A 13,934-nucleotide genomic window follows, 5' to 3' on the forward strand; every position below is an offset into this window, starting at 1 on the left:
TGGAGTAATGTTTTAAAGTTTAATCATTTTATTTATTTATATAACAAGAGAAAACAAACAATATTTACTATTATGTTAGCAAATATACAGTGGTTGAATTTCCCAGCACATTATCAACTGAGCTCAAAGTAACACATTAAGCTGTAAAACCCTTAGCTCGCGAGTGGCCTGCCCAAATCAAGTGAGCTGTCAGTGCATTTCTGGTCATTCAAGTAAAAGGCTTTTCAGCTTTAGTTTGCAGTATTGTTGTATGAAGAAATAAATAAACCCCTACAAGACAGAGAAGAACAATGTTCCTACCTTGAACACTAACATTTATGCTATATTTTATTTACGAAATCTTTTTAAGCCATCACTGATTGTAACTGTAGACGGAGATGATAGCATCATCCATAGTTCAGGTTGCCTGACACTTTCTATTTCAGTTCCTTATAACTCTGTCCAACTTTATCCACTTGTCTGAAATTTTCTTAGACCTATTTTCTGCCTCAGACTGAACATATTTTTTAAACGGTTTAATGAAAAAGTTTGGGTCCTTTCTGACAATGAGCATAGAGAAAAACAGGTTCAACTATTCCTCCTCTTCCCGTCCCACCGCCTCTTTCTTTGAAGAGCTCTTGTGCTTCCCTGCTTGGCAGCCAGTGTTTGAGATCTGTCAGAGGATAGTGCCAGAGTCAGAGAATGCCTTTTGCTGTCTCTAAGGAAAACCACCCAGACTTGGTCGAGTTAAAAGCCTCACTTGTACTTGCTCAGTAAAGATTATTGGGGATTTACTGGGAAAATCTCTGAAAATTTCATCTGCAGTGAGTATATCCCATGAGCCTTCGAAATGGTAGTCAAAAGCAAGAGCTCCAGAATGGGAGAGGGTAGGAGAGTGGCAAGAATGCAGCAGCCCCTCCCCCCTTAGAATCATAGAATATCAGGGTTGGAAGGGACCTCAGGAGGTCATCTAATCCAACCCCCTGCTCAAAGCAGGACCAATCCCCAACTCCCCAGATCCCTAAATGGCCCCCTCAAGGATTGAGCTCACAAACGTGGATTTAGCAGGCCAATGCTCAAACCACTGAGCTATCCCTCCCCTTTGACTCAAGGAATGGTGCACCAGATTGGGAGCCAAGCAAATAATGGGTTCTGGTCTTAGCATTTTTTAACACTTGGCTTTGCAGCCTTAATATTGTGTTAACGTAGTTTATTGCATGTAATATATTATAATAGGTGTCATTAGTGCTGCCATATTTAAGGATGAAATCCAGCTTCCTTAATTGCCCTAATTTTTCAATGGCTCACAGCTTTCTCAAACAAATGGCTTTTTGGCTGAAAATTTCTCTGCTTTGTCGCAGCTGACTGAGATTTTTTTAAAACAGGTTTGCGACAAACATTGATACTGCATGTGTGAGCGGAGGGAAATAACTCAATAATATCCCAAACCTAATTTCCATGTATTCAGAGCAGAACTTTTGTACATGCATATATGAAAAGAAAAGAAGAAGAAGAAGAAGAAATAAACTTCCTATCCAATTATCAGCTTGTCTGGTAGATCTCATTATGTCTTAAAACTTCAAGCTCAGTCTCAAACTGCAAGCACGTGTAAGATTTTGTAAGAGATTTCAGTTTGCATACTGTATACATTGACAGCTGGCTAATAATGATATGAAGGAGGACACTTAGAAACATAAGCACAAGAGGAAAAGTTAAGATGAAACTTTAAAACTTATCTCAGCATTTGCTAAGTCTTGATTGATGTTGTATATAGTAATGCTAGTTTATGCCATGTAATAGGTTATTTGCCTTAAAAAAAAACCACATGTAGACTAAAAGTTCTATGAAGGCAATGTGAGCCTTTAATGATCTTCTGTCCCCCTCCCCCAGATTCACTTGCCAGTACGGAGTACATGATTGTACATCTGCTTAATTCAAGGTCATAATAGGAAACAAATAGGTTCTGCTCTCTAGCAGGAGATAACTACTAATGCTCATTTATACTCATGTATATCACATCTACATTATAGTGGACCCTGAGGATACTGCTTCATGAAGTACTGCACAGTTTATACACAAAGCTATCGAACAGCACAATGCATTCCTTTTTCATATTCTCCCTTTATAAGAACAGGAAAGTGGGGAGAAATTTCATCCTGATTACCTTGAAATGGGTCCCTTTTCTAGACTCCTTTGTAATTATCAACCAAAGCTCTCATCCTGCAGCTGCCCAGATGGACCTCTGTACCTACACAGAGTTGTCCTGAAGTGAGTAGCACTCCGTACATAATCTGCCCACTGTGATGGGCGTTCCCAGTATGCAACCTGGAACTGGGTACTGCTGAGCCCTCTGTCTCACCAACCTGGGCTCCCACTCACACTGTGATAATGTGACACGCTGCAGTCCTCTCCAGGTCCTGCACTCACACAAACGTTCACGGGCAGGAAAGCCCCGCGCTAAGTGACATGAATGCTCTTGACAGCCACCAACAAGAGAGAGGCTCCAGCCAATTCCCCACAGGTCCTAGCCTTGCATCCTGCCCTGGTCAAAAGCCTGACCAATGTAAGTTTATTACCTAGTCCACCACTTTTACAGAGGAAAGTGGATCTGCACCAGCTATTGTTAACTGAGCTAAGGTTTTCCAAGCACTTCATTCAAGCCACACTGTTTTTAGGTAAAGTATAAAACAGATATGTTAACCACAGCAAGATAGTTTTTGAGTGATTATAAGTAATAAGTGTACAGATCAAAGTAGATTACCTAAGAAATATTGGAGTGTCAGGGTGCTGCTTTGGGGTACAGAGTGTCACACTCATGTGGAGCCCCACGGACTTCCGTGAGGCTCAGTATTGGAAAATGAGTCTGCCCACGCAAATGTAGTTGCAGGATTAGGTCCTACATAAGCACAGTTATAATGGATCCAGCTTCTCTGAAAAGTCTCTAGAAAAGGCCATACACCCCCAAAGATATGCAAAGCAAAAGGCAGGCAGACAGAGGTTCAAGAGGCTCGTGCACATGGAACTGCAAAGGTATCTGACATTTTCTAAACCAGCAAACAATATTTTGTTTATTTGAACCTCTGAGGGGAAAAGAAAAAGATTTGGTTGTGATGACCCCTTTACCCAGAACCAACCACCTATTCCTATCTGTTACTAAGGGCACAGACCCCTGTGTGCCCTTCATTCCCCAGCCCATATACATTAGTAACACTTTATAATAAAACATTCTGACCTCAATATGAATGTAAAGAATCAATCTGAAAGAACTGAAACAACTACAGAGAAAACCAAAGCAGGGACTCTCAGCCTTAGAAAGCAGAACATATTTCTCAATTTACAGTCCAAATCACAATTTCCAGTTGCAGCCTTTTCTCACCCCCCCCCCGCCGCACACACACATACACTTAGATCAAAACACTCCCCCGCCTGCCACCCACAATGATCTTCTTCCCCGTCTCTCAAGAGCCAGCCTGTCTATCCATCCTCACTTGTGGTTCCTCCTCCTTATGCTGCTCTCCTCTGTTCATTCCATCACTCCCGCTTGTTTCCCCCCATGAAATTACAGCGGTTAATCATCACTTTGCACAAACTACAGGCAGGGAGAGAAAGCAGGAGCAAAACAGTTAGCAATAAAAGACTTTCACACATCAGTCCCAGCACACAGGGATGACAGGGTGTGATGGTGGAGGGTGAAGATGGGTAGCTGAGTGTTTCCAGAAGCTGTGTTTTTATGCTTCCTTTATATTGGCCTTGGGAAATTCTGTTCTACTTGCCTTGGGTGGGAAAGTAGATTTTTGGGTCTGGGCTGATACATTTTCCTGACCGTCTTGCAAGGCTGCCTTATATTAATTGTTAAATCAATGTTTTTGGTTAATTTATGTCACTCTTGTTTGTTTGGTTTGAATATATTAATTGGATGATGATTCCAGAATGTATAACACCATAGTGCCCTATGCGGGGCTAGATTGTGACTAGCCTTAATGTGGCCACACAAGAAATTAGTGGGTGTAAAGATTTCCCCTCCTCACTGACTATTGCCCCTTCATATGGTCACATTAGGCCTACACAAATCTTAGCTCCAGGTGCTGGAGGAACACAAAGGGTATATGCTCGGAGTTAGCAACTGAGGAGAAATGGGAAGTAGGCAGAGCCTGGACTCCCTCTCCTCCAGACGTCACTGGAGGCTGGATGTCTGCAAGGGAGGTCAATATGTTGCACCCTGAAAAAGGCTTTAGCAAAGTACTTCCCGTCCAGAACAAGTGGAGATTTTCTTTTGGGGAACCGTATTCTCCGAGATACAATTCCTCCTGGGACAGCACAGCTAGACACTCCACCTTGCTGAAGGTTGTGCATGAAAGGCACAATCTAGCCCTTGGAGAATACCTACCAGTAAATAGTAGAAATTAGTGGTGCCAACTCTGGTGATTTCATCACAAGTCTCTCAATATTTGGTGGGAATTTTTAAAGCCCCAGCTTCTGGAGTCAAGTGATTACATGAGAATCACAGCTTTCATTTTTATTAAATAAAATTTCTAGCCCTCATTGTTACAGAGAAAAGTTTGAAAATATGACCCAAATGTAACCCTAAAGATTCTGAATCCAGAAGGCAAAGAAAAAGAACCCCAAAATGTATTACAGGAACTCCTCACTTAATGTTGTAGTTATGTTCCTGAAAAATGCAACTTTAAGTGAAACGGTGTTAAGCGAATCCAGTTTCCTCATAAGAATTAATGTAAATAGGGGGGGTTAGGTTCCAGGGATATTTTTTTTTTGCCAGACAAAAGGCATTATACACATTTTAAACAATTTTAAACAAGCAATTTAATACTACAATCATTGCTGAGTATGAAGCTTGGTTGAGGTGGTGGAGTCAGAGAGTGGAAGAGGGTGGATTGTCTGGCTGCTCCTCTTGCTGAACTTTTTGAACTCGAAAAAACACATCTAGAGATTGTTTTGCTTTCCTTTTTTTTTTTCTTGGTAAATTTTTTTATAGCAAGTCATTAGATGACCAACTCCCCTAATCACTTTGGAGCTGCATTCCCTGTCAGGATCATCATCACTCAGGATTTGCAAGCCAGCTTCAATCATTTGGAAAGCTTCAGAAAGATGTTTGGCAGTCAAATTTCGATGGGTTGGTGGTTCTTCTACTTCTTGGCCCTCTTCTTCCATTGCTCTCATCACCTCTAGTTGCATCAGATCTTCACTGGTTAGCTCTTCTCCGTGTGATTGCAGAAGTTGTGTAACGCTGGCTTCTTCCACCTCATCAAAACCAAGCCGAGAATATCTTTCTTCATAGCTGGGACAACAACTTTAAATCCTTTTAAGTCATTGACACATTCAGGCCACAAGTTCTCCCACACACCATTCATGCATGCCTGAGTAACTTCAGCCCAGGAATCACCGATGTTATTGATGCACTTCAGGATGTTGTAATCACACCAAAATTGCTGAATCATAGGTTTGCCTTCCCCATCGGTGCCTCTGATGAGCTGGTCAAAAGTATGGCATAAATAATACACCTTAAATGCAGCAATGGCTACTTGAATCATGGGTTGGATCAGTGATGTGGTGTTAGGTGGCAGAAAGACAACTTTGACATTTTCTCACAGGTCGTCCAGGTTGATTGGATGAGCCAGTGCATTATCAAAAAACAATAAAATCTTGAAATCAAGATTTTCCTTGGCACAGTATTCCTTCCATGCAGGGATGGCATAGAGAGTCAGCCATTCTGAAAAAATAGCTCCAGTTATCCATGCCTTCTTATCGGATCTCCAAATGACTGGAAGGTGTTCCTTTGAAAATCCCTTGAGAGCGCGTAGAGTTTCAGATTGGTACACTGTCAGTGGTTTCATCTTCAAGTCTCCGGCAGCATTACTACCTAAAAGCAAGGTTAGATGGTCTTTAACTGCTTTAAATATGGGTGCTGTCTTCTCCTCTCGGGAAATGTAAGTCTGCTCAGGCATCCTCTTCCAGTATAGGCCTGTTTCATCGACATTGAAGACTTGTTTAGGGGAATAGCCACCTTCCTCAATTATTTTCTTGAGATAATCAGGGATTTTTTTAGCTGCTGCAGTATCAGCACTAGCTGCCTCACCGGACATCTTGATGTTATGCAGGTGGAAGCACCTCTTGAACCGATCAAACCATCCCCGACATGCTGTGAACATCTGTCTGTCTGTCTGTGATCCTTCACCTTGTTCTCTCTTCAAATTGTCATACAAACTTTTTGCCTTAGCTTGTATCACTAGCAAATTCAGAGGTATGTTCCTCTGGTTTTGGTCCTCTATCCACAGTTAGAGAGGGCGTTCCATGTTTTCCAGCAAACTGCTTCTTGATTGACTTATTGTAGTAGCGCTAAGCAGTGTTGCACACTGAGCACTCGCCCTGATCTTGTTGGCATTATTCCGAAGTGTTCTCACAGTAAGACCTAGAGCAATGCCAATGTCTGCTGCATGCTCGCCTGTATCAAAACACTTTAAAATGTCTAATTTAGTACCCAAATTAATGGTTTTCCTGGTTTTCTTTCTGCTAGTGCTACTGCTAGGCACTTCACTGTCACTTGCTGGACGTTTTTGACTCATGATGCTGGGTGATGCTGCTCCGGACGCGCATGCATGTGCTGCTCTTCACTCCCTTCAGCCTGGAGTGGCCGGGGTCATGCAGCATCAGTCAACTATTGCAAGGGAAAGAATTTGGAAAACCCAGGTCATTCTCCATGATAATCTGCTCCCTTACTGGAAGCCCAGTGGGTTTAGGCTAGGACTAGTTATGGAGGTTCTTACATTCTTGCAGGTTCTTACTTTCACAGGAGCCCTGCTGGAGGACCAAAGGCCTCTCTTCTAGGGTGCCCTGGAAAAATGGTCCCTGCTGTATCTCCCCTTGTAACCATGCATCAGCATCCGGGCAGCATTGCAGCCAAGTAGTAAGAGGAGGAAAATAACATTTTCTGCAGGGCTCTGCCCCTCTCTGCTGTGTACATGCAGGGGCAGAGAGATGCACCTGGCATTAAAGTGAATGGCAAGGCTCCTGTGCATTTCACAGACTTTCATGGGAGCAGGGCCAAGTTCTGTGCATCTCTATGCCACTTCTCCCCCTTGCTACAGCGGAGCAGGCGCTGGAATGCTATTCCTGTAACTTGCTTTGGGCGGGCTGCTGCCCCCTGTGTTCTTATCTCCCTCCAGCAAATGGCTGGGAGCAGATAAAACATTATTTATTCTGTAGCAAGACAGGGCCTCTGCTGTCCACCACCCACCACTGCTTTGCAGGCAGCTGGTGGCCTTGCAAGCACTTGGTTGTAGAGCCGTATTTCCGAGCAGGGCCGCTGGGCCATAAAGCAACAGTGAATCGCTGTGGGGGTGGTGGGGAGGGAGTAGTGTGCACATGCTGTGTGTTTACAAACATACTGTACATACAGTACACTACCCCGCCTTACCATACACAGTCACAGCCCACTGGCACTGGAGACAATGAGGCAGGCAAGGAGGCTGAAGGTGCTGTAGGCTAGGAGAAGCACGTTGCCCAGCAGTAGTGGCAGATTCCCTTACTCTGCAAGCACCAGGGGTGGGGGGCTCAACCCTCAGCCTGCCCACTCCACCCCTTCCCCCAAACCCCCACCTTTGACCTGCCTCTTCTCCCCCCCCCACACCTCATCCCCCTTTACTTTGCAGGCTGCTTCCTCGCCCCTCCCTCCTGAACTCTGCAAGCCAGCTGATTGCCGTAGGCAGGGGAGGGAGGGGGAGCCTGCATGCTGAGTCCTCGCTCCTATCCCCTCCCTTCTGCCTCCTAAACACGGCAAGCCAGCTGATTGCCGTGGGGGGGAGGAGGGGAAAGGCGCTGATCCACAGTGTCTGCTGGGGGAGGGGCATGCTGTGGGGGCAGGGAAGCATAGGGAGGCTGCCTGCTGCGGAGAAAGCAGGCAGCCAAAGAACATAAGAGTGGAGCATTGCTCAACTTTAAACTAGCATGTTCCCTAATTGATCAGCAACATAACAATGTTAACCAGGACAACTTTAAGCAAGGAGTTCCTGTAGTTTTATAAAACTCATTCTTTTTAAGCCATCCTCATGATTTTGGGGGGTTTGGCTCAGATTTTTGAAATCTTGGGGTTGGTGATACTGAATAATGAAGGAGTTGGTAGCTTCTCAAAGATTCTAGAGATTTTGGGAAAAGAAATCATGAATTAGCTGGTTTCCATGAAAAAGGAGAGTCAACAGATTTAATACTTGTGTCCAGGAGGCTCGACTGTTCTCTCTGCTTTCGTTTCCCAGGTATGACATCATGAATCTGCAATACATAGAGCCCAACAGTTATGACTATGTACTCATTGGAACCTGGCATGAAGGGGTGTTGAATATTGATGATTACAGGATTCAGATGAACAAAAGTGGAATGGTTCGATCAGTGTGCAGTGAACCTTGTTTGAGGGGTCAAATTAAGGTACGTCTCAGGTGCTTTTCTCTATATTAGGTATCCAGGAAGATCTATATTAATGAGAGATGAATAACAGGCCTTCACTTTTTTCACCAGGTTTGAGCAAACAGATTGAAGAAAACATCTGGCTTGGAACTTCTTTGCTTTTCAGTTATAATAAGTGTATAAGAAGGCAAGACTATATGAAGACTCATAGGTCAACATTTACAAGAAGTCAATGCCTATTTCATGTGCAAAAATGTATTAGCACATGTGCTTCTGTGTCTATATGATCAAATCAAGTATAGTAGAATCTCAGATTTACGAAAACCTCAGGAATGGAGGTTGTTCATAACTCTGAACAAAACTCTGTTCTTTCAAAAGTTTACAACTGAACATTGACTTAATACAGCTTTGAAACTTTATTATGCTGCTTTCCCTTTATTTTTAGTAGTTTAATTTAACACAGTACTATACTGTATTTGCCCCCCCACCCCACCCCTCCTTTGTCTCTGCTGCTGCCTGATTGAGTACTTCCAGTTCCAAATGAGGTGTGTAGTTGACTGGTCAGTTCATATCTCCAGTGATTGTAACTCAGGGGTTCCACTGTACCCAATCTACGCAAATACCAGCATGTGAGTGTACTTTTGGGGGTTTATACTTCTTGAAAATTCTACAGTTATTCAGACAGTTCTAGTGCTATAGAAACAGAATCAAATTTAGGTTTGTACCGCTGCTGTAAAATGTAACAGTAAGAACAACACGATTATTTTTGTCATTACCCAGTACTTACTATAACTGCAGTTCTCTTGGGGGGCTGATTTTTAAAGTGGTGTGCACTGCAGGAATAAAATTTTTGTCCTGTCAACAGCACCTGAAAGAAAAAAGATCTTTATCTGTTTGTACCCTATGCTTACCACAGGAGGTGTAGAAACACAAATAAAATCTCTATCTATTTACCAAATAATAGCACTTCTATCCAGTTACAAGTAATTTGCCACCTGCCATGTCCAGGTGACATAAAGACAAATTTAAGCAGTATCATAATAATATGGGCACAGTTAGGGCAAGATGCTCCCATTGAGGAAAACCACCCTCCCAAAACAGCTTCCCATTTCTAATTAAATTCAAAATGTGTAAATAAGTACACTTGCCTTCTCCCTTCCGACCAGCCTGATGCATCTAGGTTAGAATTTTAGCAAAGGCTTCATAAAACATACAAAACATTTGGAGGTACATCATCAACATTCATTGCCCTCTAAAGATACTATCCATTCCTAAAGAAGAGTTTTTTGTGTGCATGTATATATGTGTGTGTATATGAATACACACACAGCTTAATCCAGCTCCCACTGAAGTCAATTGGACTCTCTCTCTCTCTCTCTCTCTCTCTCTCTCCATAGATTGCAAAAAGAACTTAAATTTCTATACAAAACTCAATAAAAACCAGCATTTTGCAGCTTTGCGTGTGGATGATAGGGAAGATCCTGGAGGAGGGGGAAACTGAGTAAAAGTCTGCTGCAGAGTACTTAGGCCAGCAATATCCACAACTCATTCTTTCCGTTCCGTTGTCACCTGTATTGTATTTAATCTGCAACTGCATGTTTGCCCCCACATATTATATGCCCTGGGATCGGTTTGCAGACTCACCTACCCTTAAATCAAACCTCTTTGGAAGTTTAATTTAAAATATAACACTTTCTGATTCAAACTTAGAAAGGAAGCAGAAATTCAGATGCACCACAAGAGAAGCTGCTTTCGTATTTCTAATCTAGCAGAAGTGATACTGGAAATGTCCTGAGAAAGCTTATTCTTGTGAGGGTTCGAGCACAGGTTTTAGCCGAGAAGGGTACAAACAGGTTTCCAGCTTTTAATATTCCCCCACCCTTAGAAACTTCCCGTAGCCAGTGCTCATATTGCATTGTTTTACAACATTGTAGGTAGTGCTGGCCTGCTGTGGAGATTCATGTTCCTTCTTAAAAAGGATTTAGTCTGAGGGTATTTTTTGTGTTGCAGGTTATAAGGAAAGGGGAAGTGAGCTGCTGCTGGATTTGCACCCCTTGCAAGGAAAATGAATTTGTGCAGGACGAGTTCACGTGCAAAGCCTGTGACCTGGGCTGGTGGCCTAATGCTGACCTGACAGGTAGGGAAATCTCCCTTGCATACACATCCTCATTTAACAGCATGCAGCAAGACAAGTGTGTGATTGTGTATAAGGAGGCAGAGTGCCAGAATATTAAAAGGGCACTTTAAACACAAAGACCTGTAAAATGTAGATCGCTCCGTGGATGATACAGCAGCCTCTAGGTCTACTCTGCATAGTGTAAGGAAGAAGGGCCAGGTGAGTATTAATGTGTGCTCACAAGTATTTACAGGGGGAAATGACACAGTTAACATGAACATTGCTAAAATCGCCAGAATTATTAATTAATTAATTACAGTACAATCATTGCTGTGTTTTTACCAGTGATATTTCAGGAGCTAGGTGCACCAGCTGATTTACTTGACATCTTGTAAGTTCATTCCATCTTGCAACATGGAGCATCCTATCCGGGATTTGTGGTTGTTTTGCAAAACTTCCATATGTTTCCCCACATTTCCACAGGAACATCCCCAGGCACAGAAGATGCAGAGCACCATCCCACCCCAACCCTGCCTCCACGGGAGTCCTCAGCACATGGGAAACGTCAGGGAAGTTCTGCAGAGTGATGGTGTTGGGATGGGATGTGGCTAGAGCATGTCTCTGCCATGGCTACTCTACAGCTGGGTTACAAGTTAGGACAGTCCTCCGGGCTATTCCAATCTGTGCCGGCGGCTGAGTTAGCTCCCAGCAACCACCACATGGTGAGATGCAAGCACCTGTCCCAGATATCTGTTCCTGGGTTGGGCTCTGTAGTGGCGAATCAGGCCCACCGCCTCTAAAATTTAGAGGTCAAGGTGGATAATCAGCTGCATATGAGCTCCCACTGTGATGTAGTGGCGAAAAGAACTAATGCAATCCTGGGAGGCATAAATAGGGGAATCTCGAGCAGGAGTAGAGAGATTATTTTATCTCTGTTTTTGGCATTGGTGAGACCACTGCTGGAAAACTGAGTCTGGTTCTGGTGCCCACAGCTGAAGGATGTTGATAAATTGGAGAAGGCTCAGAGAAGAGCCCAAGAATGATTAAAGGATTTGAAAATGTGCCTTATAGTGTTAGACTCTAGGAGCTCAATCTATTTAGCTTAACAAAGAGACAGTTAAGGGTAATTTGATTACAGTCTGTAAGTATCTACATCAGGAATAACTATTTAATAGTGGGCTCTGTGGTCTGGCAGAGAAAGGTATAACCCGATCCAGTGGCTGGAAACTGAAGCTAGACAAATTCAGACTTGAAATAAGACATAATTTTTTGAAAGTGGGGGTAATTAACCATTGGAATAATTTACCAAGGGTCTTGTGGATTCTTCATCACTGGCCCTTTTTTGATCAAGATTGGATGTTTTTCTAAAAAATATACTCTAGACAATATTTTGGGCAAGTTCTATGGCCTGTGTTTTGTAGGAGGTCAGACAAGATGATCAAAATGGTCCCTTCAGACCTTGAAATCTATGAATTTCTGGGGGACTAGATTCATCAGGATACTCTCACTGATTTAGCTACCCAGCAACACACAGCAGCTGTAACCCTGCCTTGGTGGCCAGTTAAACTGGATTTGCAATTGCTTTGGATTGCTGACACTTCACTGAGCAGCCCAAAGTCTATTAATGCCCTGCCCTTCTCATGAATATTTTCTCTGTGTGTGTTGAGCAACAGGATGGTATTTTTACAGAGTAAGAAAACACATTGACCACAAAGTGAGGAAATAAAGTGGTATGTGATGGAACACGGTCTCATTCCTGGCCTTTAATAAAACTTTCTGGCAACAAGATGTCACCAGTGGTCTTCATGCATGGGCCAAAGTACTGTTTACCTGGTTGCTGAAAATACATTTCCAAGACATCTTGTATTATGCAATATAATAGAGCAAGTCTTGGGGGTATTTTTTTTGTACTGTGGGAAATTGATGCTCTACCCCACTAAAATAATTTTTGAAAATGGTAATGACCTAGAAAACTTAATCTACTTTTTTCTAGTTTGTGCAGTGCAAAAACAGGAACTTCTTTGCTCAGTAAAGAAGCAAAGCAAGGGCATTGTGAAGGATCGGTGTGCACTCAGGTGAAAGCCAGTGCTACCAGCTGCTCAAAATAGATCCTAAGGGAGAATCTCAAAATGACAACCACTGCCAAAACGGGTCTAAGAAAAGGTCTCCATTATCAGTGCTGCAAAAACCTCAGAGACTGTTGCAATCTACTAATTTTTTTTCACTTCAGTGTAAAAGGTCATTTTGTGTTTTTTGTTTGCTGTCTGTGGGGATTCCATCTCTACAAGGAGATTTTATACTAAAACCACAGTACCCAAACTACAGTGCAACCACCTCATGTTTTCCAAGAGAACACATGGGACAATAAATATGAAACCAAAATGGCAGCCAGCATCATTAACAACTTCCACCTGTTCAGTTGAGATGGGTTTTTTTTAAAACCTTACTGCTGTTTTCTTGAAATGCAATAAATAAGTGCAAAACTATTCAGAAAATCTGAAGAAATGTCAACCCATCCTATATAAAAAGTCATTTGATTTGACTAAATCCTGGCATGTAGTATTTATTTTAACCACTGAAGATGGAATGCTCTTTCCTTGCAAGCATTGTTCCCACCAAATGTGCTTTTTTAACTCTTGGGTTTTTTTCTGTTGTATTTACACTCACCAATCACCATGTAAGCTAGGCACAGATATTATCATATTGCATTCAAGATTACTTTTTCTATTCCCTTTAAATCTTAGATGATACAAATGTGTATGGTCCTCGGCTGCTTCCCTCAGAGAAGGAGGTTCTTAAAGTCTCAGTTTCTTTTAAAATTCCCCTAGTCTAGTAGTCTAGTATATGATTTCCTTAGACATAATTCTTAAGGTCCCTGTTATCCCACTTCAAAGGCTGAATAACTCTGGTGTTCAGTGTTGGTTAACTGCTTTTTTTTTTAACTCTCAAATGGTTTACAGAAAATCTCCCCACCTGAAAGTTTGCTCAGTAGAATAGGAGTCACAGGACAGGGGAAATTTCTCACCATGAACTATATAAACCATATTTTTTCTGAAATTAATTAAAATCAATATTTTGGGGCCTCTTGCCAGGAACCTCCTTTTGACAAGTGATATCATTTATCTTATTAGAATTTATGGGAAAGGAACAAATGTCAGAGCTGGAAAATCCAGTTTCTTCCCGCTTTAATTAAGCAATAAAACAAGACATGGCAAGTAGATTTATAGAGCTATTACAATATTCATTGTAAGGGTCTTATGCCTTCAGTTGCCCGAGACATGTATTAATGATCTCAGGAAACACCTCTGGAGTGTATTGTTGGTCTTATAATATGAATATCATTTTAAAAAATTAAAAAATCAATTAGTCTCCTGTCCTGAGAAATAGTTCATAGTTAAAGCATAGAGGGAGAAAGTAGACAAAA

At 42.3% G+C, this 13,934-nt stretch overlaps 1 protein-coding gene across 7 annotated transcripts in view; it reads left to right on the plus strand.

The window, feature by feature from the left end:
* The window catches only part of GRM1 (glutamate metabotropic receptor 1), a 348,420-nt gene that overhangs the window by 201,860 nt on the left and 132,626 nt on the right, over positions 1–13,934 (plus strand). For all 7 annotated transcript variants that reach the window (XM_075126794.1, XM_048844310.2, XM_048844313.2 and 4 more), the window contains exons 6-7: positions 8,247–8,415; positions 10,405–10,531. In XM_075126794.1, the coding sequence (XP_074982895.1) occupies positions 8,247–8,415; positions 10,405–10,531 (296 nt within the window). The remainder of the gene's footprint in view (positions 1–8,246; positions 8,416–10,404; positions 10,532–13,934) is intronic.

This window comes from Caretta caretta, chromosome 3 (genome assembly GCF_965140235.1).
Source record: "Caretta caretta isolate rCarCar2 chromosome 3, rCarCar1.hap1, whole genome shotgun sequence".
Classification (NCBI taxonomy): Eukaryota; Metazoa; Chordata; order Testudines; family Cheloniidae; genus Caretta; species Caretta caretta.